Source organism: Leucopleurus acutus (assembly GCF_964270905.1).
Source record: "Leucopleurus acutus genome assembly, chromosome: 19".
Classification (NCBI taxonomy): domain Eukaryota; kingdom Metazoa; phylum Chordata; class Mammalia; order Artiodactyla; family Delphinidae; genus Leucopleurus; species Leucopleurus acutus.
The window spans coordinates 23551446-23578471 of record NC_139161.1 but is presented as its reverse complement, the minus strand read 5'-3'; the positions used below and the strand labels follow the sequence as shown (position 1 = coordinate 23578471).

Genomic DNA, 27026 nt, shown 5'->3' with positions numbered 1-27026 from the left:
AATGCTGGAGAGGGTGTGGAGAAAAGGGAACCCTCATACACTGTTGGTGGGAATGTAAATTGATTCAGCCACTACGAAAAACAGTATGGAGGTTCCTTAAAAAACTAAAAATAGAACTACCATATGACCCAACAATCCCACTACTGGGCATATACGCAGAGAAAACCATAATTCAAAAAGACACATGCACCCCAATGTTCATAGCAGCACTATTTACAATAGCCAGAACATGGAAGCAACCTAAATGTCCATCAGCAGAGGAATGTATAAAGAGTATGTGGTACATATATACCATAGGATATTACTCAGCCATAAAAAGGAATGAAATTGTAGAGACGTGGATGGACCTAGAGAGTGTCATACAGAGTGAAGTCAGAAAGAGAAAAGCAAATATCATATAACAACGCGTATATGTGGAATCTAGAAAAACGGTCTAGATGATCTTATTTGCAAAGCAGAGACACAGAGTAGAGAACAAATGTATGGATACCAAGGGGGAAAGGGGTTGGGTGGGAGGAATCGGGAGACTGGGATCGACACATATACATTATTGATACTATGTATGAAATAGACAACTAGTGGGAACATACTGTATACCACAGGGAACTCTACCTAATGCACTGTGGTAACCTAAATGGGAAGGAAGTCCGAAAGGGACGGGATATCTGTATGTGTATGGCTGATTCATTTTGTTGTGCAGTGGAGGCTAACACACCATTGTAAGGCAACCATACTCCAATAAAAATTAATTTAAAATAAATGAATAAAATTCAGTAGAAAATTAACCACCATTTTTAGACAAAAAAAAAAAAAAAAAGGTGTCCACAGGACCCAGACTCAGCACAACCCCTTTTTTAATTGGTGCATGAACCTGAATGACTCGCTTCCTCTCTCTGGGTCTCATTTTCTAGTCCAGGTGGTCTCTAAGGCTCTCTCTGGTCTGGCAATCAAGGTCCCACAACTCAGGTCGCTCCTAGATAGGTCTTTGGAAAGAAGCCAGCCCTTCAATCTCTCGGCCCACCAGTTACTTCACCACGACTTTCTGCAGCGTGCTCACCCGCCCTCTTTCATCAGCCCTAAACTTGCCCTTGCACTTCTCTGCCACCAGCCAGCAGGCCCAGCCCCTCCTTCCGAGGGCTTTAGCGCCCACCTTCTCGCAGGCTCCAAATCTGTTCAGGACAGGCACGTGCATTTATCCCTCAAGAAACTACAGCACCCAAAAGGCTTTGCGGCAACCTCTGGGCCTTCAGTATCACCAAAGAGAAAGGTTTTTCAGTGCGGGCCAGCCGCTGCATGGCTTTTTGGAAATTGTAGTTCATCTGCGAAGAACCCGGGAACTAGGGTAAGGCCGCAAGCCACCCTTCCCAGAATGCACAGCGCTCGTCCCCACCAATCGGAGGCACGGATCTTGGAAGGAAGGCGGGGAAGAGGGGAGCTGCCCGGCGCACGCGCAATATGTTTGTCTGGGGATTTCATGTGGAGGTCAGAGTGGGAGCAGGTGAGAATGGAGAGGAGTCGCCGCGGCCCGCGTTCGGGCGTCTCCGCAGTCCCCCTCTGCACTCCCATTAACCCCAGGTTTGGGCGGGCGGGGTCCATGCGTGGGTCCGCCTCGTGTCGGAGGGGAAAGGGGGTGAGCACGGGAGGAGCCAGGGGTTGCGTAGAGTGAGGTAGGTGTGTATGGGGCCAGAGTGAGGAATAATCTAGAAGCTCTTAGGAATGGAAAAGCTGAGGGGTCGGGACTGGGCATCCTGGTCTCAGGAAAGATTTAAGTGCACGGGGAGAGATGAAGGTAGAGACGTTGAGGTCTGGGGAGGAGGTAGGGAGGCTGGAGTGGACGACGGCAATGGGGCGGAGCGAGAGAAAGTTAAGTGCTGGAGCAGATTCTAGTGAGGTCAGCCGCGCTCGCGCCCACCCCGCCTCAGCCCCCCTACCCCCACCCGTTGCAGGGCTCTCCCTCGGGGTGCAGCTCTTTAGGGCCTTTCTGGCCCGATTGGTTCTCGTGATATGTTGACCCCAGAACGTCATTCTTCACGCCTGATGTTGGGAAGCCGCGTGGTGAGGAGTTAAGATGTGCCTTCTAGAATTAGGCCTCTAGGTTCTAATCCTGATAGCCCTCCTCATAGCTGCGTGAGCTTAGGCTCCTGGTGTCACTTAACACTTCTGTGTGCCTCAGTTTCCTCATCTGTAGTTATCTACTTCATACGGGTTGGTGTGAGGATTAAATATGGAAATTGCTGTTAGAAGACTACCTAGTATAAAGGTTAGCTATTATTGTTATTTTGTTCTTGGAATCACATGCTTTTCTGAACCAGAATTGCACAGAACCAGCCACGCAGCCTCTGTCCTGGGGCCTGACTGTCCAGGAAATGGGAGGGTGTTTGGTGTGGGGCCGAGTTCTCTATGGGTATCAAGCCCATGCCTCCTTCCAATTTTGAGCCAAGGACCCCAGACCCTTTGTCTTAAGTAGTAGAGAAAGAAGAAAGAAGCGCAGAGGAATCGAGTATACACTTATACAAGCTGCAGAGTGTTATTTATGAAATGGCCTTCAGTCGATAATTTAGAGCTCTCAAGAGTGGGGGAAGAAATAGCCAACTCGACAGGTACATGTGATGCCTCAGAGAGGGCTTTACTCTGAGGATTTTGGGATTGAATTGTTTTGTTTTTACCCACTTAGGTGTGAGCAGGCCCAGCAGAAGGAGACATGGCTGCCAAAGTGTTTGAGTCCATTGGCAAGTTTGGCCTGGCCTTAGCCGTTGCAGGAGGCGTGGTGAACTCTGCCTTGTATAATGGTGAGGCGCTGAGGGGTGGTGGGTCACTGCCCTTTGCCAGAGGACTTCTATTGGTCTTCATAGCCTGTGTGACACTCCTGTTGGCAGCCGCTGTCCGTGAATGTGTTTGTGACCAAGAGGGCTCACCTACTGCCGTCCTGCACCACATGGTTGCATTGTCATCAGGGCCTCTGTCCTTGTAGCCATAGGTTCTCTCAGAGCCTTTATTCACCAAGAGCCTCCCAGCCCAGCTGGACGTTTCCACCTGCTCTTGTGAATTTAAAGTGATGCTGCAGCGGAGTGCCAGGATTTCGCTGGCCAGCTGAAATGGAGAGCTTGTTGGTTCTCTTCTGCCTGTGTGTGGAATAACTCAGCAAGGGTTTTAGCCCTTCGGTGACCTTGTCCTGAGTAGGAGCTTTGCTCTGGTGTGGTTGAGTCTTTCCAGAGAAAATATCTTTGAGATGCACTGCCCAGCTTTTAACAGTGTGCTGGGTGTTTAAGCTGGCTTTTCCACTTTTCTTTGTGACCTTAGGCAAGTCACTTTCCCCTCCGCAGGCCTCAGCTTTCTCATTGGTCAAGCCACAGGATCGAACTGCTTTATGTCTAAGACCCCCGTCACCTCTGATACTCTCTAGCTTTCACTGTTGGAAAGTAGCAGTAGGTCGACCCACCTCATGTGTGACCCTGACAAGAGGAGGATTACTTTCAGAGTGAAGGTGTTTGGGCCAACTGTAATGTCTAAAAAGGCAGAGACAGAAAACAGCTGGTCAGAAAAGCCTGCTCTTGGGCTGCCCTGGTGGCACAGTGGTTAAGAATCTGCCTGCCAATGCAGGAGTCACGGGTTCGATCCCTGGCCCAGGAAGATCCCACATGCTGTGGAGCAACTAAGCCCATGTGCCACAACTACTGAGCCTGCGCTCTAGAGCCCGTGAACCACAATTACTGAGCCTGTGTGCCACAACTACTGAGCCTGCGCTCCAGAGCCCGTGAACCACAATTACTGAGCCTGTGTGCCACAACTACTGAAGCCCGCGTGCCTAGAGCCTGTGCTCCACAACAAGAGAAGCCCGTGCACCACAACGAAGAGTAGCCCCCGCTCACCACAACTAGAGAAAGCCCGTGCACGGCGAAGACCCAACGCAGCCAAAAATAAAATAAATAAAAATAAAATAAATTTATTTAAAAAAAAAAAGAAAGAAAGAAAAGCCTGCTCTCCTTCTGTGGCGCAGCTTTATACTCTGATCTTTTTGGCCACCCCTGCATAGCCAAACAGTAGTCACCATTACTAATTTCTTTCTGAATCATCAAGACAGCTCTGTAACCCCTTCAAACCTTAGAGAAACCAATCTATTGGAAAGAAAAAGTGGGGCCTTCCAAATTTTAGGATCGCCATAGGGAGGATGCTGCTTCCGGAAACACTGAGTTAAATTGGAACCAGGATGGACTGTGGTAACAGTGAAGACTGGTGAGTTTTAGAAAGAAGTTTTGGGAGGTGGTTAATCAGAACATCAGCAGCCAGTTGTTTCAAGGAGAAAGGATGCTGAGGAACAGATCCTGTTACTGAAGTCCTTGGGAGGACGTGGGATGGGAAGTGATTGCTTAGTTTTATAGCTGTTTAGAGGCCTCTAGGGACCAGAAGTGTAGGAAGAAAGAGCAGGAGAGGGGAGACTTAATAAATGAATGGAAGGCACCAGCGATCTTTCAAATCCATGATCCTTTTGGTTAAAGGGTGAGGGGATTTTTCTGACCCATCATTATTCTTCATTCCTAGTGGATGCTGGGCACAGAGCTGTCATCTTTGACCGGTTCCGGGGAGTGCAGGACATTGTCGTAGGGGAAGGGACCCACTTCCTCATCCCTTGGGTACAGAAACCAATTATCTTTGACTGCCGCTCTCGACCACGTAACGTGCCAGTAATCACTGGTAGCAAAGGTGAGTCTTGTCTGTGGGTCAGGTAAAGTAGAGAGTGTCAAGGGCTGCTGTGGGATCCCGAACGGGTTGAACTTCTTGTAGTACGAATTCCTGGCATATTTTCCGTGAAGAGTTTTATGTGGCTACAGAGAAAGAAATATACAGGCGTACCTCAGAGATGTTGTGAGTTCGGTCCCAGACCACCGCAACAAAGCACATGTTGTGATGAAGCGAGTCACACGAATATTTTGGTTTCCCAGTGCATATAGTTCACCCCATACTGTAGCCTGTTATGGGTGCAATGGCTTTATCTCTAAAGAAACAATATATATACAATACCTTAATTAAAAAATACCTTATGGCTAAAAAATGCCAACCATCATCAGATCACCATAACAAATATAATAATATCGGGAAAGTTTGAAATATTGCAAGAATTACCAAAATGTGACAGAGACGTGAAGTGAGCAGGTGCTGTTGGAAAAATGGTGCCAATAGACTTGTTTGACACAGGGTTGCCCCAGACCTTCGATTTGTAAAAAATGCAGTGTCTGTGAAGCTCAAGAAAGTGAGGTATGGCTGTATACTTAAAATACGCACACAGCTGTACAAATTTAGAGAAATGAACAAAGATATATTTCAAGAGTTACATAGCAATCCAATTTTAAAGAAATCTCAGTGTGCCTTTGCTCCCTCGGTTGACCCTTCCCATCAGTTCTTGTTTCCCAGGGTGACTGTAAACAGATCTCCAGCCGTTCTGTTTGCCTTCACAGCTGACTTACCCTTTGCCTTGCTTTCCAAGGCCTCTGTTTCCAGCAGTGCTGCCCTCACGTTGTTATCTCACAGGCCAAGGCCCACATCCCTGAGAGCAATCTGGTCTGACACGCCACTGGCTTCCCAGCTGGAGCCTGAAATGAATTGCTGTCATGGTCCCCCCCCCCATCGTACACATAAAGGTGCACAGGCAGTAGGTGGAACGGCAGGTGCTGTCTTGGCCGTGACGTTTCTGTGCAGCAGGAGGAGGGGGTTGCATGGGTGTTGCTGTTCCTCAGCAGATGTTTGCTTTCTGTCATAGTGGCAGGCTTTGTGCTGGGTCAGAGGGTGGGGTAGTTCAAAGTTGACTAAAGTGGGAGCCTTTAGGAGCTTGGCCTAGCTAGGGAGATAGCCATGTGGACAGGCATTAGAGTGGGGCGCGGGGACTGCAGCATGGAGGGGAAGCCGAGAAGAGAGCTCCTGGGAGGAATGTGCGTCTGCGCTGGCACATTAGGAGGAGAAGTGCGTCGGGCAGAGGCGGGGACAGGGCACGTTGGTGTTGACTGATCTGTCCTGTCGCTCCTGGCCAGAGAGAGGAGGAGCCTCCTGTGAAGGGTCTGGCCTGCCTGCTACATCAGAGGAAATCAGCGGTGGGTGGGGTTAATCAAGAAACATCATATTTTAACTTAAAGGCCTAGTTCTGAACTTTCCTCCTTTTTGGGATTTCTTTCTCTACTGTTTTGCAGTTGTTCTAAGGATACATTATACACCTATCTTCAAAACTTGATAGGAACTTGCAGAGATCAGGGACGGTGTATAACCATTTCCCACTCTGGTGCCTGGTTCAGAACTCATCTCATGGGCGTTTGGTCCATATGGTTGATGACTGCAAGCAGGCCGTGACAGTGCCTTAGCTCCGAGTAGGACTGCATTGTCAGGGGAAGTTGTAATTCCCTCCCTGGGTCCTTTGACTCGGCCAAGTAATGAGAAACGGCCTCTAGATGAGTCTGATAACCCCTTACATCTGTTGCACATTTGACAGAGTGCTTTTATATCTGTTTCCTCCTTCGGTTTCTCCCAACATGCCTGGGAGGCAGATGAAATCATCCCCATTCTTACATGTGAGGAAATAAGCTGAGATGGGCTAAGGCTTAGTGATCCCGCATAATTAGTAAACAGCAGAGTTGAGGCTGCAGCCAGGCCTTAGACTGCTTGTCTGCTGGGCCCACGGTCACCTCTCTGAGGCACACTCCTTCCTTGGGCCCCATTCACTGGGCCTTGGAGAGGCCTTACCCTAGAATTCTTGGCATTGGCCTATCTGTTTTCTTAAAATATTCAGTGTTCCAGGCATATCCATGGCAACTGTTAGACGTACAATCTGAATTTACTTATATCAGAGGGCATTCAGGACACACTGAAAAGCTGTCATCACCAGAATCCTTGGAGAAGTTTTTAACGCTGATGCTGTGCTGGGTTCTCTACCAAGGAGACCACGCACAGGTGCGCCTCACCCTCTAGGATCTGATAATTGGCAACTTTACTTATAAATTATAGCAAATTTGCGGTAGGAGAGGTCATAGAAGGCCACTTTGGTTTTTACTTTTAACTCCAGCACTTCTCGCCTACCCTAAGATTTACAGAATGTCAACATCACCTTGCGCATCCTCTTCCGGCCGGTTGCTAGCCAGCTCCCCCGCATCTTCACCAGCATCGGAGAGGACTACGACGAGCGCGTGCTGCCGTCCATCACCACCGAGATCCTCAAGTCCGTGGTGGTGAGTGAACAGGGCCTCAGCCTCGAGCCTCGAGCCCAGCCCCCAGGAGATCGCTAGGTGGCAGGAAGAGCTTGGCGGTGACTGGTTGGGACTCTGCTTCCTCATTATCCTGACCGGCTCCTCTGCCCTCCCTTGGAACCAGGCTCGCTTTGATGCTGGAGAACTGATCACCCAGAGAGAGCTGGTCTCCAGACAGGTGAGCGATGACCTCACAGAGCGAGCAGCAACCTTTGGGCTCATCCTGGATGACGTATCCTTGGTAAGGGTCTTGGGGTGCCTGCAGGGGAGGGTGCCTGGTTCCATATCTGGGTAGACACTGTGAGGTCCTACCTTCCGCTTTCCTCAATGAAGGCTTGAAAGCATGGACCCTTCTTGGTGGCCTGTGGCAGTCTCCTCGGGTTTGTTTTCAGAAGAAGGTTCTTTTACCTCCCCTGTGCCACAGACATTTTTCTTCTAACTTTCGGCCCTGACCACTAGATTTTTCACCTTCCCCAAACTGAATGTTCCCCCGAGTTCCCCAGGAAGTGATGTCCTGCTAACCCTGTTGGACACAGGCAGAAATTGCCGGGTAGAGACTAGAGAACAGCTGGGATAGTCTTTCTCCCTAGCACAGACCTCCCAGCCTGACCCCGGGGAATTTCCTAACACCTAGGGTCTAAAGCGCAGTCAAGTGAGCTCTGGGACCTCCCCATGAAAGGTGACAGAGTGTAAATGAATGGTTCTGTTTCCCAAAGCCTGGTATGGGAGGCAGGGGGCATCTCTGAGGCATAAGCTATCCTCTTGAGACTGTGTGGTCTGTGTATTTATATGACACTGAATGCCGCAATGCAGACAGAAAGCAGTACAGGCAGGATAGCATTTCAGATCGAGGAGGGTGAGGGGAAGGGGTCGTGTTTCTGATTCTCTGGGGAAAATCATTTGGAGTGATTTGTTCAGGTAGCGAGGTAGAGTGTTTCCCATTCCGTTCTCCTGTGCGTCGCTGGGGAAAGGCACAGCTTCCCCCTCAGCATCTGTGCAGCTGTTTAAACAGTAACATTCTACATACCCTGTGCTCACCCCAGGGCACTGCTCCACTTGCAGCAACTGCCTTCCAGCCGTGGAAGGGCTCGTGGGCTCCCTCTACTGGCAAGACGCCAGGCTGCAGCCATTTGGCTCCTTGGACCAGAGTGGTTCCTCAGGCTCTCCCACTTAGTGTTAAACACTGTGGCCGTGAGAACACACTAAGTAAAAGCCTAAGGAGCAGCTTGGCATTTTGCTAGACTTTGACCACATACTCCATTCTGGGGAAATGGGGGTTGACCACAAGAAACCATATCTAAGAGGTGTGAGAAGAAAATTAGGTTTCATGGGGAATTTGCTGCCCTCAGCTGGCCCTTTTAGAAAGAAATTTTATTCCTTAATTACGCATTTCTTTTTCATTGCTCAGGATTGTATTTTCTTCCCCAAACTTTGAACAAGAGTCCAGAAATGGAGCAGGCAAGCTAGAACAGCTGCAGTTTAAGAGTTAGGAGTGTTAAAAATTCTGGAAGACATTGGACTGGGATTTACTCTTCAGGAGAAGTTTTGAGCCGCTTATTTTCTTTTTTTAAAGCAGAGGTTGGGAGGGTAGTGGAGGAAATGAAACAAGTAGAATTTGGTAGCAAAACCAATGCTGTTATCCCCTTTATTCTTCCCTTTTAATAAAAAATATAGATAAATTAGACTAGGCATTAGTAGTGCTGAGATTTGTTTCCGTTGTTTGCACTGTCATTACAGATACATCACTTCAGCGAAGTCTCGGTCACTCGTGTTGTTAGGGAAGACCTATGCATAATCAGAATTTTAAACCTTCTCCCGAAGCAATATCTTTACCTGCCTTCTCTTTCTTTTAAACCCTTTATCAGAAGCACTCACACATAGGGAAAACCATGATTTGCAAAATCATGGTTTGGAAATCGTCTCTCTAGTCCTCTTCCTGTTTTGTGGTGGAGATGCTGTGAGAAAGCAGTGGCCTGGTTAAGTCATAAGCAGAGAGCATCACACTCTTGAATCCCTGAGAACCAGCTGCATCCCTCACTCAGGGGCTCAGTTTTCCATCTGGCTTCCTGGGGGCTTCAAGCAGGCCATCAAAGGACCTTGGAAGAGCACTAGTCAGTGGTGGGGGTCCTCCCCTAGGGAGGTGGTCAATCGAGTAGATACCTTCTGGTGCCCATGGGCTGTATTCTACCTGAGGGGTGCCAGAATGAGGTACAGGAGCACTTTGGGCAGCCAAGGATTCTGGGGTGTGAACTCAGGTTGGGCACGGATGTGGAGGTGGAAGGGCGTTCTGACCTCACATTATCTCCAGCTGCTAGAGCCATTCGTGGTCTCTTCCTCCAGCGGCCGTGCGGGCCCTGCAGCAGCGCTGTCGAAGCCATTACTCTGCCTCATCTCGTGCTCACTCTCTCCCCTTAGACGCATCTGACCTTTGGGAAGGAGTTCACAGAAGCGGTGGAAGCCAAGCAGGTGGCTCAGCAGGAAGCAGAGAGGGCCAGATTTGTGGTGGAAAAGGTGAGCACTCAACCAGATGGCAGGGCCTCTCTCCCCTTTCTCCTTTGCTCAGCCTCCCTGTTTGCTGGGCGGCCTGGAAATTCATCATCTGTCATCTCTTCCGGGATCATCGGAAGGGGATTGAAGGGACTGTACTCCTGCAATTGGTTCCAGAGTCTTCGGGGTCTAGTCAGGGATATGTGAAGTTATGTTCTTAAATCACTGAAGGGTAATTTTTTTTCCACGTCCCTATGATCAAAAACAGTCTCCCACAAATAAAAATGTTTCTTCTGGAATATTTTCAGCTTCACTGAGAGGTCATTTTTAACTGTGGTTACATAGTGAAAGCTGACAGCAAAAGGGATCAAACGTTGCACCAGGTGCACTGTCATCACTGGGTTTTTTTCAAGCACTAAATCCATCCAGATGTGTCAGAGTGTGCTGGGACGCAATATAGTTGCGTAGGGCCTGGTCTTTTGGTCTTTGCAAAGGCGTATTTATTTCATATATTCCCTTCTCCCCACCACTAATTCTCTTGGATTTTTATGCCTAATCCAGGACACCTTAGTCCTTAGAATCAGGCAAAAGAGAGGTATATGGGTAGACATTTAACTTTAGAGAATATAAACTCCATGTGGATGGAGACTGATTTTTTCTTTTTCCACTTTTTTCTGCCTCTCTCCAGCACCTAGAACATGTCCCAAACCATGCCTGGGATAGATTCTAGGTATCAGTAAACATTTGTTGAGTGGACAGTCCCAGAACCTCAGTTGAACAGCTGTCTGTTCATCTCAGACAGGCTCCACACTGTGTTCTCCTCCCGTGCTTCTGAAGGTCATGCATTGCAGATAGACGTCCTCCTGTTGGTAAGGGTAGGGGAAGCCAGGAGGCCTCGTTCTGCGTGCCTGAGTTCCTGGTCGGGAACCAGTTTAGCCCAAGAGCGACTTTAGGGAGCGTCCCGTGCCTGCCGCTCCTGCTTAGCTGCACTGGTTTTGATGAAAGTCGCTTTGACTTGGGGCTGGAGGGAAAGATGAGGATTAATTCCATCTTTCTTCCTCTCCTGCTTTCCTTGGCCTGGAGTCCTCCTGCCTTGGAGTATGTGGCTGGACTGGGTTGCTATTAATATTATTGAGGACTTTAAAATAAGACAGCTATTTACATAGCCAACAGAAATATGTCCCTACAGTGGCAAGACAGGAGAGAGGAGGATTGGGTGGACAGTGCTTGTTGACCCTGTCTGGAGGGGGAGGTAAAGTCCCAGAGTTCCTTCGGGACCCGGTGAGGGTGCCTAACGTGGTCCTTTTGAGGCCGTAGCCGCCATCCAGCACCCCAAGATGTGATCTTGGTCTTTCTGCTTCCACCGCCGTAGGCTGAGCAGCAGAAGAAGGCAGCCATCATCTCTGCGGAGGGCGACTCCAAGGCAGCGGAGCTGATCGCCAACTCGCTCACCACTGCGGGCGACGGCCTGATCGAGCTGCGCAAGCTGGAGGCGGCGGAGGACATCGCGTACCAGCTGTCGCGCTCCCGGAACATCACCTACCTGCCCACTGGGCAGTCGGTGCTCCTCCAGCTGCCCCAGTGAGACCCGCACCTCCTGGGGCCATCTGGACCACAGCCCCCATGATGCTCACCACCACCTTCCTTCTCCCGCCCCAGAAATCACTGTGAAACTTCATGATTGGCTTAAAGTGAAGGAAATAAAAGTAAAATCACTTCGGATCTCTAATTACTTGATCAGTGAAGCTCTTTCACTCTTCTCATTTCCATCCCCTTTTTTGATCCGCCTCCCTACCCAGAGTTGCCAAGTGCCTACACAGACCGGCTTGGCTCCCGTCTTTGGGGCCTGCTTGGCGCTCCAGCCGAGGCACTGGCAGTGGGCAGAAGACAGGCAGGGCCATGTGTGTGATGAGCTGGGAGTCAGTGGGCGGCCTGAGTAGACTGGTAGCCTCCAGCCTATCTTTTCTTCATGATTTGAGGAAGACGGCATGCGCAGCTGAACGACAACGAACACCGGCCTCGGTTTTTTCCAGTGGTTCCTTCACATACCCAGCTGAAGAGAGGTGCTGGGGAGGGTCAGAGAGGAAGCAATCTGTCTCTTACCATAGGCCGATTCTCTTTAGCTGCGGGGCCAGCGGAAGCACGGATTGAAGAATCTGACCCTGTGAAGGTGGGTGGGCTGATTTGCTGCCCTACCCCCACCCCAGGGTCCTAAAGCTGGAATGGACTTGGATAATGAGAAAGCAGGCCTGGACCAAGATGTGAGTCCTCTGGCCTCCCTCTCCACCTCCCACCTTGGTGTCTCAAATACCCGGCAGATTTCCAGCTTGAAGGATTGTATCCGGCCGGGACTACATGGGCCTGCCAGAGACGTGTGCATCCTGAGTTCCTGGCTTCCCTTGTTCAGAGACTGCCCTTTCTAGAGGGCTCTGTGCCTGTGCCTTGAAGGAAACAACCACGGGAAGAAAACAAATGTGTGTAAACTGCTATCAATAAATGACACCCAGACCTTCCAGCTCAGTCTTACGGGGTGTGTGTGTGTGTGTGTGTGTGTGTGTGTGTGTGTGTGTGTGTGTGAACCGTGGGATCAGAACAGAGCATTCTAGCAGTTTTTGTGTGCACGTGTGTATCGCCAGCTAGGACAGAACCTCCAGCAGGGCAGAAAATGCTTTGGTTTCAGAAAACTCTTTGTGCCGTGTTCCAGATCCAGCCCAGCCTGAAACGAATCAGTGGTGTCAAGTGAGGTTGGTTGTTACGTGGGTTCTTAGGAAGTGAGGGGTGGTGGAGGTTCGTTAGCTTCCCCCGTGGCTTTTGGGGCCAACTGGAAAGTTGTAGGCCCGCCCCCTAAATGAGGGGTTGACAAAATGCACGTGTGCCAAGCCCTCGGCGCACTCTGGTTAGACTTCTACATACATGAGATGGCTTCGGGTGCCCTGCCTGTTGCGGGATTGTATTGCTTATTCTGCTTTGCTTTGATGAAGAAAGGCCTTGGCCTTTGAAGGGGGGCCAGGTTTATGCACTTTGAGTGGTGGGGAGGGAAAGCGGACCTACGATTGAGAAATGGGTCGTGCCAGTCACCCATCTCAATCCTTTTAGGAATAAAATGGAAATGACGTGCAGTGAGCACTCATACTGACTGCTTCAACCTCTGCTCTCAGTTTAATCCCCAGCTCACCACCTGGCCAAGGAGAATGGTCTTTTTTTTTTTTTTTTTTGCAGTACGCGGGCCTCTCACTGCTGTGGCCTCTCCTGTTGCGGAGCACAGGCTTCGGACGTGCAGGCTCAGCAGCCATGGCTCACGGGCCCAGCCGCTCCGCCGCCTGTGGGATCTTCCCGGACCGGGGCACGAACCCGTGTCCCCTGCATCGGCAGGCGGAATCTCAACCACAGCGCCACCAAGGAAGCCCAGAATGGTCTCTTAAGGGGACTCTGCAGGCTGGTCTCTGACCTGGATTCTGCATTTCCTCTCCCAGAGTGATAGGGCCAGCTGTCAGCTGGGAAATGGGACGGGTGCCCAGATTTCGGGTGGGCTGGGGACTGAGTTCTCCCGGCACCGCGCTCCCCTCCCAGGCCCTCTCCCCAGGGATCTCGTCCTTTCCCACCTGTTCTGTTTGCTGATGGGCGAGCCTCATCTAGCCCATCTCGTCACCACCTCCCTGGCATCAGTTATCTCAGGTTAGCTCTTCCCACTTGTGTCTTGTGCTGTAAGAGCAGTGAGACCTGCGAGCGGTGAGGTGCCTGGACTCACAAAACGCGTGAAAGACCGGAGCAGAAAGAGCATGACTGCTAAATAGATTCCAGACCGGCTTCCACTCAGCGGCCTTCCTCCTTTCCTCTGTTTATTGCTCTGGACACCCTTGGGGGGCGGGGCAGGAGGCTCCTCTCTTCCCCAGGCCCTTTCTAAAAGAGCAGTTTGTTTCTTGCATATGGCAGGAGATTGGGTTTCCCACCCAGGTGTGTGAGGTCCCCAGCTTCTGGGTTCCTTCTGCCTCCAGGTCAGCCCCTCGGCGTCAGGCCGGCCAGTTCCTGCTGGTTTCGCCTGTAGCCTCCCTGCCACAGACAGTGCCAGTGGCACACCAGGGGCCTCATTCTGCCTTGACTTCCGCCAAGTAATTCTTTTCACAAATGTTCAAGGGCTGTTAACTGGCTGCTTAGCCCCGGAGTCCCCCCGATGGCCTCTGGGTTTCTCTAGAAACTGCCACAATTGGCTTTTATCAGCTCCGGATCCTCTGGGCCCTGGATCAAAAGCCGTGTCCTGTCCTGGCCAGGGAGGGGGCCAAGCAGGGAGTGTCTCTCCTTTGGTCAGACTGAATAGTTCCCTTGTTCAGGCCCCGAGGGTCCCGGACTAGGAAGGCAATGGGCCCTGGATGGAGGGCGGGGGCGGGGTGGGACCCTCGAAGCCTCGCCATTTTTCTACTGCTGCATTTTACACAAGTTCTGCCGGTGTGGACTGAAGGGGGAGGAGCTGTGTCATCCCCACGTGGGTCGATTTGAAAGACAGGGAGAGACAATGGAATATTGTCAAAGTCTGACGTGTAGCAGATGCTATTCTAATCACCTGGTGGTCCAGCAATCAGCAGGGCGAGAGCAGTTAGGCCCTCCCCTCAACCTTTGCCCTCTGCCAATACTGTGGGCAAAGTAGCCCACCTTGACTGAAAATAACCTGGGTGAGACAGTCGCAGGAGGCTGGAATTGATGTCCGCACCTTTCCTAGGCCTCCTGTCCATCTTGCACGCTGCTCCAAGCTTAATTTTTCTAAAGCAGATCTCATCCCCTTCCTCCTGAAAAATCGTCAGCAGCCACTCCTCCCTTGGCTAATAAACTGCAAATGCCTTGTCCTGGCATTCGAGGCCCTCTGCTCGCTACCTTTCTAGTCCAACTTTGTACTTTACTGCTTGCCTTCACATACCTACCTGGTGGCTCCCATGGGATGGGGAGTGTTGTCTAAAAATGCAGGTGGAAAGGGGCAGCGGCTACTGGCATTAGGTGATGGGAAGCAGAGGTGGCGGGGATGTTATGAGACCTGCTTTGTGTGGGACAGACTCATGCAACAAAAAATTGTCCCAAACGTAATGCCAATAACACTCCTCCTTGAAAACACGCACCGAACTGATTTCCTTGCTCTTTTCTGCATACCCCCCAGCCCCACTTTCACTGCATCCCCTCTGCTCGCACGGTCACTTCATCCCGGACGGCCCTTCCCCCACATTTCACAGGTCCAGATGTCCCCATCCTTTGAGTGCTAGCTCCAATTCTTTCTTTAACACAAAACTTCCGCTGAGCCACAGTCCCATGAGGCGTTTAGTGCTCATTTGGGTTGCAGGTGTGTGTGTGTGTGTGTGTGTGTGTGTGTGTGTGTGTGTGTGTGTGTGTGTACATGTGTTCTCCCTCCAGCCCTACATTTATGCAGGGCAGGACCCTTATTTGATTAAACGTTTCCTCTTCCTCTTCTCCCCCCCAACCACCCCCTGATCTTTTCCCCCAAGTCAAACATGGCTGGCTCTTGGTGGGAGTTACTGAATGTTTGTCGGATGAAGAGATGAAGGAATAGACATACAGGTCTGAATATGAAGTGAGGTGAGCGCTGGGGGTCGAGGCCCCTGATTCTCCTCCCCTGCCATTATGTTAAGTAGCCTCGAGCTGCCCTGAAGCAGGGTGCTCAGGGTCTAGCAGACTGACCCACCCACAAAGGTCCTACCCAGATCGATTTCCCAGCCTCACCACCCTCTCGCTTCCTGTGGCCTCCACGTGCGGACTCTCCCCTTGCTGTCCCCTGCCCAGAGCTCACCCTCTCCCGCTTCTGCCTGGAACACCTCTCCTCTCTCACCTCCCTCTTTCAATCCCGTTCCCTCTCTGTCTCAGGCCCAACTCAAAATCCTTCCTCTCCTGTGGCTGACTTCTTCCCGCCTTTCCTTACATTTAAGGCCTCCCTTACATAAATGTAAGTTGCCTTACATTTAAGGCAACTCTGGCAGCACTGGGGTTGAGAATTGAACCAAAAAAAGGAGTGAAGAGGCCTGCCCCAGCCAGTAGAGGCTGGGATGTTTGACAAGGCCCAGATGCACATGGCTGGAAGAGGGAATGGAAAGGTACTGGCCTGGGGAAACCAGTTTATAGTTGAAAGAAAATGACTTTGCTCAGGACACTGGGTGGAGAGGGAGGAGGGTGTATTTCCAGCTCCCCCCAATCAAGCTACTTTGGAAAAGAGAGTAAAGCTGAAAGGGCAAGGTTACTTTGAAGGAACTTAAAGCTGCTGTCATCCAGGGAAGATAGGACAAGCCATGAGGATTAGCCAGAAAAGCCTTCCATCAATGACAGGCTTGGACCATCGAAATGTGGCTGAAGGAGCTGCAAACACTCAGGTCAGAGGCTGGCAGACGATGGCATGCAGGCCACGTGCAGCCCACTGCTTGTTTTTGTATAGCTCACGAGCTCACAGTGGTTTTCACACTTTTAAATGGTTGGAAAACCATTTCATTTCATGACATGAAAATGATATGAAATTCAACCTTCGGTGTTCATAAGTAGAGCTTTGTTGGAACATGTCTATGCACGTTTGCACTATAGCAGCAGATGTGAATACTTGCAACGGAGGTTATATGGCCCTCAAAGCCTAAAGTATTTACTATCTGTCCCTTTATAGGAAACGTTTGCTGACCTCTGACTTAAGGGCATCAGATAGCCTTGGAGAAGGGATGAACCCTGGAATATGGAAGTCTCAGGCACAAAGGAGGGGCTGAGGGCTTTAATTCAGATACAGTGTAATTGTTGCCGAAGTCCTTGACTGTGTCGGAGGCTACGGTAAACTGGGAAGCAAAGTCACATTGAGGCCCTGGCACACGGGCTTCTGACACCATCTGTCTCCGAGGCTGCAGACGGTCCTGAGCTAGGCAGAGGGTGGGAATGGGAGTAGTAAACAGATGGGAATTAGGAAGGAAGGACCCAATGGTCCCCCAGAGGTCTGAGGATCTCCAGGCCTGGGGTGAACCCACTTCTTTTCCACTCCTCTGCTCTCCAGGTAGGACTTGCTGCCGGATTGGACTTCCCAAGCCACAGCCGAGGAAGGGAGCCCAGTGCAGCAATGACCCCCAGAGATGGGGACTCTGGGACCTTTAGCCTCTGGGTGGAGGAGTCTCTTGGTTAATGCCACGTCTATCCTGAACAGTCAGAGACCCCAAAAGAACACACAGATGCTCCTCAGTGTAGATTGTGCCAACCCTAATCTCCACCAAGCATTCAGGAGCAGAGGAGCTTGCCGTCTCTGGCTAGCAACGACTTCTTTTCCTCGCTTGCCGTCACCATCCTCCCCGTGTGAAATGCTATTTCCTTAACCCTCCCGTCTCACTCACTTCCTCTGGGGATCCTTTCCTATCTAACTCCACCCCCACCGGAGTCACAACAGCACAGAACTGAGTAGCAGGTTTTCAGATCCTCAGGAACAACCCCTTCATTTGGGAGAGGAGGGGGAGGAGACTTGCGCAACGTCCCACAGGATACAGGTTGCAAGGCCGAGGGTGGAATCCAGGTGTCCACACTCTGTCTAGTACTGTTTTCATCCCATCTCTCAGCTTCCAGGATTCTATATCCGGGCCCCCTTGTCCTGTAAATCCTTTGCACTCACAGGTGGGCTTGTGCATGAGGGGTCTTCATTCTCTTCGTAGGCACACTTCCATCCCCAGCTAGACCATAGCAGGCAGAGACAACACCTTCTCCTTCGTAAGGCCCTTCCCTCCAGGGCACTGCAGCCATCCTTGCTGACACTGTGAAACTCCAGGCTGGCCTGGGCATCCCAGATTTATCACCCCAGAAGGCAACTAAGTTTGTAGAAAGAACATGGGTTCTAGAATTAGAAAGATTTGTGTTTGGATTCTGACTCTGCCCATGACTAGCTTGGGAGACCTTGGGTAAATTACTTAGCTGCTTCAATCATCCTTTTTTTCTTATCAAAACTAAAGATACGAATATCCACGTTGCAGTGCTGCTGAGGAATAAATGAGTTGACAGTTGAGAAAATGCTCAGCACAGGGCTCAGCCCACAGGAGATGCTCAAAATAGTCTCGTTCTGTCCCTGTTTGTGTTCTAAGGGGCTGCCTGCCTCTCCCTGATGTCAGAGATCAGGAAACTCCTTTGGAATTCTGAGGTAGCAATGGGCATCTACGTGCCCCTGATTCCATGCTTATAGCTATTGAGAAGGGGGCATAGGGACCATCATGGGTCTAACCCTGGTTTGATTCAAACAAGAAGATGTAGAAGTTGAGTTCCAGGCTTCTCCTCCCAGGAGCCCGGATGTCTTGGGGTAGGTGGCTCGATCTAGTACTCAGGAAGCTGTGTTTAGGCCTTCTTTATTTGAGGTTGAGGGTACAGGTTGGCTGCACAGATTCCAAAGTGTGCCTTGTACAGAGAATTTCTGCAAGTCCCTTTATATCTCCAGGTCTCCATTTCCCCATCCTTACAATGAAGGGGTAAACACCCTATCAGCTGTTTGCCAACTGAGCTCGGGGGAGTGTGGAACGGGTCCAGTGTTTCCCCTGCTACAGCCAGAGCAGCGCTGAGTTTAGCAGTTTTACAGGAAGGCCTTAGTCACTGCTGTCATTTAAAGGAAGGGCTCCACAGCTACAAAAGTTTGAAATCCACTGTCATAGAAGCTGTTCTCAAAGGTTCCTTCCATCTCTCAAGTCTGTTTCAGGCCCAGCCCGGCAAAGCTGTGGCCTCTCTTCTCCACCAGATGGCAGCAACCTGCCTGCTGCTGCGGGTGCCAGGCTGTATTGACAAGCACAAGATGTTCAGAAAAATATCCTAGGGAAGGGACCAGGAGGACATTAGCACCAGCTCTAAGGGTAAGTAAATAGATCGAGGTGACCGTCTGCAGGCGACTTCCTGATACAAAACCCCCTGGGCATCTGTGGCTGTAAACATACCAAGTGTCCTGCCCCAACCACCAGCCAAACTGGTGCTGCCCCTCTCTTCGCCAGGTGGGAGATTGCCACCAGCTCAGCTTAACTCTTTCTAAAACCAGGGAGGCTCCAAGTGTGCTGGGTAGTGAGGCTTTGGCAGCCTGAGGTCAGCTTGGGGAGCTCAACAGTTGTTAATGAATTTGTGAGACACAGAGGGGACGTCACATTCTCCTTCGGAGGCCCCAAGAGTTTCCTTCCAGCTTCCCCAAACACTCGTGAGGAGGAGCAGAATCAAATCTGATAGGCTTAGGGGTGGTTTGACCTTCCACCTTGCGGATACTCTATGAATGAACAGACCTGAAAAGGACAAGTGTCATGTACACGAGTTGTTCCATTTATTCATCCAACAACTATTGAGCGCCTACTGTGTGCAGTCCTGGGCTAGATGCTTCAGGGGATTAGAAGCTGAATCAGATACAGGTCCTTTATAAAGAAGCGAATACAAGTTAGTCCAAATGACAGGTGATCAGGTCGTGTGTATTGAAGTCATATTGTATATGTTCTTCTCCCTTCAGATTTCTGTTTCTTATTGTTTGGTTCAGGTCAAAAGTTAAATGATGAGGGCTTCCCTGGTGGCGCAGTGGTTGAGAGTCCGCCTGCAGATGCAGGGGACATGGATTCGTGCCCCGGTCCAGGAAGATCCCACATGCCGCGGAGCGGCTGGGCCCGTGAGCCATGGCCGCTGAGCCTGCGCATCCGGAGCCTGTGCTCCGCAACGGGAGAGGCCACAACAGTGAGAGGCCCGCGTACCGCAAAAAAAAAAGAAAGTTAAATGATGAGGCCATGAAATGGGGGAAGACACAGGGAAAGGGAGTGGTTAAAGGAAACCAGAGACAGCTCAAACGTTTGCCATAAGGAATCCACAACGTGGAACGTCAAATGGCCCTGCTGTTGCTGATGTGTACAGATCTTAAAGCAAAGCACTTTCCGCATCTCCTCCATCAGTTGTCCTGGAGAATGTATGATCCTAGCTCTACCCTGTTTCATCTTGCAAATGCACGCTGCCCGATTCTTTAAACTGGCTTAAAAATAATACTTATTGCTTTGATATTTTTTATTTTAAATGATACAGAGAAGTACAAAGAATTAAACAGGATGGACCATAATCCCATTGCCCACAGGTAATATTTTTAAAATATGTATATCTATCTCAATATCATATATACATCACTTTAAAATGCAAATGGTACAGGAAGATACATAATGAACACTGAATGCCTTCCCACCACTTTTCTTTCACAGTTCCTCTCCCCAAAATAACCGCTGTTAGGTTACTTAAATTTCCTTCCAGTAAAAAAAAAAAAAAAAAAAAAAAAGTCACGCATTCTGGAGCACATACATCTCTAAGCCTATATGAACATGTCCTCTGCTGTTCATTATTTGTAGAAAGGGGATCACGCTGTTGTATCTTGCTGTTTTCATTTACTGAAACATCTTGGACATCTCACCACAGTAGCACAAACAAATCCACCCCATTGTTTTGAATGGCTACAGCGTTTCCCCCAGTATGGATCTATCATGTTTCTTTGTCACGAATCGGCTTTTGGATGACTTGCTGGTGGTTTTTCGTGTGTTTTGCTGTTGCAAACAAAACCACAATGAATGCTGCCCCATTTTTCAAAGGGTCCAATCTCTGCACAAGGTTTTCTTACAAGGCAAAAGGGTTGTGTCCAGGGTCCTAGGAAATAATCTTTGGGGTGGGGAGATGGCATTGCTTGAGCCCCTGGAGCTGCCCAGAGGCTTCATATTATGAATGTGTGACTCTGACTTCTTTGGGGAAGTCATTACTCCACCTCTTTACCCTGCCGACCTGGCATGGCTGCTACCAGGCTTGCCCTCCAAGTGTGGCTGCCCTGGGATGGGTCTCTGCTCTGGAGTCCCAGATGGTTGAGGACTTGCTGGGTTGGTTGGTGGGTCTCCCTGGAACTCTGGGCTCAGGCTGGGCTTGTTCTACTTAGCTGGGGTTCATGGCTGCACGGTGCTGCTCTGAGATTCACAAACAAACAGGAAGCCAGGCCACTTCCTCCTTGCTGGGGCTGGTCCCCCGTCCTTATCGCCCAGTTGGCCCAGAGGGGAAGGGGCAGCCCAGGATTCACAAGGCAGCTTCCTGGCAGAGGTGGCGGGGGAATTCTGGGTCCCACTGCCAGGATGAGCTTCCCAACCCTGGGCACCGATTTGTTCAGCTGGGACAGCCCTACTGAGAATCAAAGTTAGGCTCCAATCTCCCCATTTCAAGAAGACTTTTCTGATAAAGCCCACCCTGTTTGGCTCCCCGTTACCCCTCTGGTTCTGAGACGGAGTTCTTTTGAACTTGTAGTAAGCAGCTCTCTGGGTGTTTGTGGTGGGAGAGTGTTTTCTCCCGAAGGCAGCACCAACATTTTCTTGACTTTTCCCAGTAGCCACGCAGCACGGCACTCTGCTCATGTGGGATGCCCAATAAATGTTTGTGGACTGAATGACTGACCAACTCCAAAAGGGGTGCCAGGGAACAAGCGAGACGGAACAGGGCTGTAGTCCCAGCTCATGGTGGGGTCAGAAGGCTTCGCTGCTCTGGACCAGACCACGGGGCGTCTGACCGGCGGGAGTGGTGGGGACTGTTAAAGAGAGTGTGAAGCAGAGGTGTGGCTGGGGCCGAGGCCGGGGTTGAAGGCTGCAGATACTATAGTCCACAAGTCCTGAAGGCCCACTAGACTGCCCGGAACATCAGTTCCCTGGTCTCCAATCAATAATCCGTTATTTGCTATATACGTTACACCCGGGGTTGGGTGGGGGTGGGGGGGTGGTGCCCTTTCTTTAACAAATTCAAATTTATAAAGCACAGTCAACATAAAAACAATGCTGACTATACTTTTAATCCTTCATGGTGACTCAGAGGGCGCAGTAGGACACCTCGGTGCTTGGGGCTGTCCTTACGCCTATCAATTACTTTAGAGAACATTAGCCGTGGGCCCAACAGCCTGCAGTGAGTCACTATCACTTGCTTAAAAACAAAAATCTTGGCTATCAACTCGTTTAGTTGCCACTGTTCTCTTTTTTTTTTTAAGAAAGCCAAGGACAGAAACCAAACTTAAAAACAAACAACAACTAGGAAACCCTAAAAGCTCAGTTATCTTCCCTTTGCAGTTGTTTGGGCTTCAAACAAAAGTTTCTCTGTTAAGCACCCGTGGTGCAGAGAAGCCTGTGGAGGTTGGAGGCCATCCGTGAGGACTGAGCGATGGGGGGCCAGGCTGGGGCTGAAGCGGAAGGCAAAGCAAGAAGGGCTGCCTGGAGGTGGGGACCCTGGACACTACAGGAGGGCAGAGAGGGCGTTGGAGCTCCCTGAGCCACATCTCCAAAGCTGCAAAGATGGTGCACACCACGGACCAGCAGCTCCCCTGATGCCACCTAATGTGGGTCACACAGGTGGACCGAGAGGTGACCCTGGAGGCCTGGTGAGGTGCCAGCACTCGTGATCTTCACCTGGCTCCATATACAATCTTATAGCATCGCGGGAGAGGGTCAGCTCCCTACGTGTCCTGCACAGTTTCCAAAGCTTCGACCAACAGCCAGTTTAGGGTGTTTCCCCCGAAAGTAGAGAAGGGGGAGCTTTATAGAGATGGCTAAGGGTGAGGGCCAAGGCTGGGCCCAGCGTGAGGCCACAAACTGTAGCCTCCAGGGCTAGCAAACTACTGGACAGTAAGAGATGAGTGGAAACCTCAGCTTAAAAATACCCAATCTTGTTGTAAAGAGAAAGAACAGGAAGGAAGCGTGGGCAGGCAAGGCAGAATAGACAAAAAGCCCCAGAGAAGAATGAGATATTATTAATGGCCAGAAGCTGATCGGGTAGAACAGGTGGGGAAAGCCCTCCAGGTGCCCGAGGGGCTGGTGGGCAGGGGAGGGGATCATGTGTGTGGTTCAGCCACACCCTCCCAGAGAAATGATTTGGACCTACTGAGACCAGGATTCAGATCCCCCCCAAAGAGCCCTTGGCCCAGGAATGGAGTGGCTGGGCATGGGGCCGCCCCAAAGGAGAGTGGGGCAGGGGTGACCAGAGGCAGACTGTCATGTCTGTCCTTCCCTCTCGGGGGAGAGAGCCACCTGAGCCACCGGACCCTCAGCTCACGCCTGGGCAGGGTGGAAGGGTGTTCAGTTGGCCTTGGAACAGCAGCCACTCTTGTGGAGGGAAGGGAGAACCGTGAGAGGGCTGAGTGAAGTGGCATGGGACCGACTCCACGCCACCGAGGTTACCATCAGGGTTCTGGATCCAGGGTGCTGAGTTTCACTCCTGACTCAGCCACTTACTAGCCGCATGACCTGGAACTGATGCATAACTTCTCTGTGCTTCAGTTTCCTCATCTGTAAAATGGAGATGCCAGGAGTGGCAACCTCATGGTGTTGTGGCGAGGAGAGGATGAAGTGAGCAAATATGCCCAAGCCTTCTAGAACAGTACCTGGTACCTAGTATTGTTTTTTAAGTGTTAGCCTTTGGGGGGTGGAGTAGGGGGCAATGCAGGTGATGGGTGGGAAGAAGCTCCCAACACCTCCTGTCCGTGGGACAGTGCTTCACAGAGAGCCTGCACCACACCACGCTAGGAAGAAGGGGATAGAAATAAGATAGATGTGGTCTAAGCTCTCAGGAACCAGTGGTTTACGGAGGACACAGACAGCTAATCAATCACTTTTCAGCATAATACAAGAGCGTTTCATACCAAGTGCTGGAGCGCTTGGAAGATGGAGTAACTTTCCCTGCCTTCAGTGTTTGGGAGGTGTGGGGCATGCTAGCCTTAGAGGTTTAGTAACATAAGTCATCAGGCCAAGAAGAGAACATGGTATTCGAGGTGGGGCTCCTGGGCGATTGCCCAGGGGTCGAGAGCAGGGAGGGTGGCTGGGAGTGAGCAGTTTGGAAGGGTCAGCAGGGCCTGGGCTGGCAATACTCTACCAAGAGTTCGAACTTTAGCCTCTAGGCCTGAGGCAAGTGGAGAGGCCAGGAAGGGGGGACGCAAATCAGACTCTTGTATTTGAAAGAATTCTCTGGCAGAGATGTGGAGGGGAAATGAGCGGGGACGAGAACAGTGGCAGGGAGGCCAATTGGTTAAGTAACCCAGCAATAGTCAGGGCCAGAGACACCAAAAAGAGGGCCCTTAGAAAGTGGACTAATGGGGGGTAGGGATAAATTAGGAGCTTGGGATCAACATATACACGCTACTATATCCAAAACAGACAATCAACAAGGACCTACTGTATAGCACTCAATATTCTGTAATAACGTATATGGGAAAAGAATCTGAAAAAGAATGGACATATGTATATGTATAACTGAATCACTTTGCTGTACACCTGAAACTAACACAACATTGTAAATCAACTATACTCCAATATAAAATAATTAAATTTAAAACAATAAGCTACAAGCATATAAAGTACAACACGGGGAATACAGCCAATATTTTATAATAACTGTAAATGGACTATAACCTTTAAAATTTGTAAATCACTATATTGTACACCTATAACATATCATATTGTACAGCAACTATACTTCAATTAAAAAATAAAATAAAAATACTGCTCAAGGGAAAAAACAAAAGAAAGAAAGTGGACTAATTTGGAAGGATGGCAAGCAGAAAGGAGGGGAAACTGACCCTGTGGTTTCTGGTCTGGGCAACTGAGTGTTTAGTGGTGTCCTTATTGGAGATGGGGAAGAAAGGGAGCAAAATGGGCTTGACAAAGAAGGTTTAGAAAGGGTGAGCTTGAGGCAATTCCCCGGTGGTCCAGTGGTTAGGACCCCGCGCTTTCACTGCTAAGGGCCTGGTCAGGGAACCAAGAGGCCCGCAAGCCATGCATCGTGGCCAAAAAAAAAAAAAGAAAAAGAAAAGGAAAGAAAGCAAGCAAGCTTGAGCTTGAGGTGGCTGATATAGCCAGGAGGGGCTTGGAGAAAGAGGAAATGGTAGTGCAGTGATGGAAATGACATGGGGTTGCAGAAGACTCCCTTCGGAGTGAATCAGGGAACCTTGGACACGGAGCCATGGGCGATGTAAGACACATGGGGTCTGCAGGGGGAAACACAGAAGCAAGGGTACCAGAGGGGCTGACAGGGCTCCCCCACTCCCTAGCTCATGGCTAGAAACCTGCAAAGCATCACAGTTCCCATTGCCTAGTTAAATGACATTGCGGATTATATTATCTAAATTGAACTAAATTAACCTTCACGAAATGGACACGGGGTTTAAAAAGATTCCTGCAAAGGAGCTGCAGGTTAAAGATCACACTAATTCAGCAAAGCACTGCACTGGCACACAAGAAAGTGTCACCACTGGCGCTTGTCACACGAGCTCTTTGTCAGCCCCATCAGGAGGTTAACACGGGGACAACCCGATCAGGTCTGACACGATGACAGCCACAAAACTTTTTTTTGTAATTTGTAATTATCAAGGTCACTATTTGATATGTGAATTATACTTTCCACCATTGTTAAAAACAAACCTCACCCAAGTATATATTGTGCCCTGAGATATAAGGATATATAAGGATATAAGTAGGCTGTGTGTACACTTTGTAAGTAATTGAACTTATATGAAGGGCGCATGCTCGAATTTTATAATTGATGAGATGTAACTTCTCAGTATGAGAGTTAACATCTCACTCAGGATTTGATTTGGGGGAAAATTCTTAAGTCATAGGTTTCGGGTCCCAGGGCATGAATTGCTTTCCTACTTTATCAGTTCCACACATCTGAAGTGCTACGTATTGTATTTACCTCTTAGAACAAAGGATGCTTGTACTCAAAGTGTGGCCGCAATGGCTCACTTCTCTTTCATTGCCATGGTCCTTCTCTTCTTTCTGGGGATGAGGGAAAGATTAGTTGAGCTCCCTGGAGAAAAGCATTAAGTAAATACAAGGCGTCGCCGAAGTTATTCTTACTGTTATTAACAACACTAACAGGCAGCAGCAGGGAACACTGCTCCAAGGTGTTCTCATAAGGATCCAGGTGAGAGGCTTCAAAACACATCCAACCTCTCATCTCTTAACAACACTTGAATCCAGGGGTCCTGCTGGCATATGAGTCCCACGGCACATGGAGGCTGATGGGGCTTAGAAAAACGGAAGCCCCCAAGGGATGGGATTGCCATTCTCTGAGGAAGGGAAGAGCTCGCCTCCTGCTAGGCAGCGTCCAAGTTCAGACTGGACCAGCGACTGGTTGAGAAAAGCCTTCCGCATGTCGGCCTAATGCTAGGGAGCTAAGACCTTCACCGGATACTTGGGTACCTGCGTTCCACTACCCTGAGGAAACTGGGGAGAACACACATGCATACAATTTTATATTAAAATAATTACTTTTACTTTTTCAAAGCACATTTGTGTGGGGAAGTTAACAGGGTGGGGATGATTATTTGCCACAATTTATGCCCAACACTTATTTATTGAGCATGTGTCGTGCATGCAGTACTAGGCGCTATGAGGACACAGAGATGGAGACCTCAGCACACTGACGACCCCAGTGGGCAAGTTGAGATATGCACATAACCAGGGCAGAGGGTGGACCCAGGGGCTTGAGGTTCAGACAAAGAAGAACCAGCATTCCAAGGTGAGAAGAGAGTCGGGCAGTCATGGAAGCAATGATCTCTGGCCTGGACCTCAAAGGCTAGGAAGGTCTGGCCAGGTAGAAATGAAGAAAATGACATTCCCAAAGAAGGATGGCAACCCCAGAATGGGAAAGCATGGGATATGCATAACCAACAGCAGGGAGTCACTTGTGGCTGGCATCTGGAGGGTGAAGAAGAGTGGGGTTGGAAAGGTGAATTAGAACCAGATCTTTGGGACTTCCCTGGTGGTCCAGTGGTTAAGACGCCACACTTCCTTTGGAGGGGGCCGTGGTTCGATCCCTGGTCAGGGAACTAAGATCCTGCAGGCTGCACGGCACGGCCAAAAAAACAAAGAACCGGATCTTCAACAGCCATATGCTGGACTACGGGATTCAGAGTTTATCTTCAGTGAACAAGGGGGAACCTTGGAAGTTTTGGGGCAGGTGAGACAGTGAGCCCAAAGAAGTTAGAAACAAAACAAAACTTGCCTAAGGTCCTACCGTGAGTTAATGTGTGGCCCAGCCAGGACTTGAATTCTGATTTGTATTGACACAGGCAAAGCTCCTGGACCTCAAGCTGACCAGACAAAAATGGGTCTGTGGGAAAGCGCTCCAGGCCAGGGATGGCCAGAGTGCTTCTCTGGGAAACCCAGGAGCCCGAGCCTCCAGGGAGCCTGGTGTCCTACCCTCGACCCTCTAGTCGAGCTCACTCTTCCCATGGGGAACCTGGGGGCTGGATGAGCCAGGAGCTGGACTGCAGTCCTTGGGAACCCAAATGGATTGGGCTGGGAATGGCTA

At 50.1% G+C, this 27026-nt stretch overlaps 2 protein-coding genes across 3 annotated transcripts in view; both read left to right on the top strand.

The window, feature by feature from the left end:
- ZNF652 (zinc finger protein 652) overlaps window positions 1–27026 on the top strand; it is a 250610-nt gene that overhangs the window by 138164 nt on the left and 85420 nt on the right. The window lies entirely within an intron of this gene.
- PHB1 (prohibitin 1) lies at window positions 1454–12214 on the top strand. 2 transcript variants are annotated; one of them, XM_082861542.1, is made up of 7 exons: window positions 1454–1498; window positions 2675–2789; window positions 4540–4701; window positions 7066–7208; window positions 7351–7467; window positions 9642–9737; window positions 11086–12214. In XM_082861542.1, exons 2-7 carry the CDS (start codon window positions 2702–2704, stop codon window positions 11296–11298), a joined length of 819 nt encoding a protein of 272 aa, XP_082717668.1. In that variant the 5' UTR covers window positions 1454–1498; window positions 2675–2701; the 3' UTR covers window positions 11299–12214. The 2 variants fall into 2 exon arrangements, with proteins under 2 accessions (XP_082717668.1, XP_082717669.1); XM_082861543.1 differs by having other exon boundaries at window positions 1487–1575.

Coding starts and splice junctions, on each gene's coding strand:
- PHB1 (XM_082861542.1), top strand. CDS start 2,702: ATGGCTGCCAAAGTGTTTGAGTCCATTGGCAAGTTTGGCCTGGCCTTA. Junction 2,790..4,539: donor GAACTCTGCCTTGTATAATG/GTGAGGCGCTGA, acceptor CTTCATTCCTAG/TGGATGCTGGGCACAGAGCT. Junction 9,738..11,085: donor CCAGATTTGTGGTGGAAAAG/GTGAGCACTCAA, acceptor CCACCGCCGTAG/GCTGAGCAGCAGAAGAAGGC.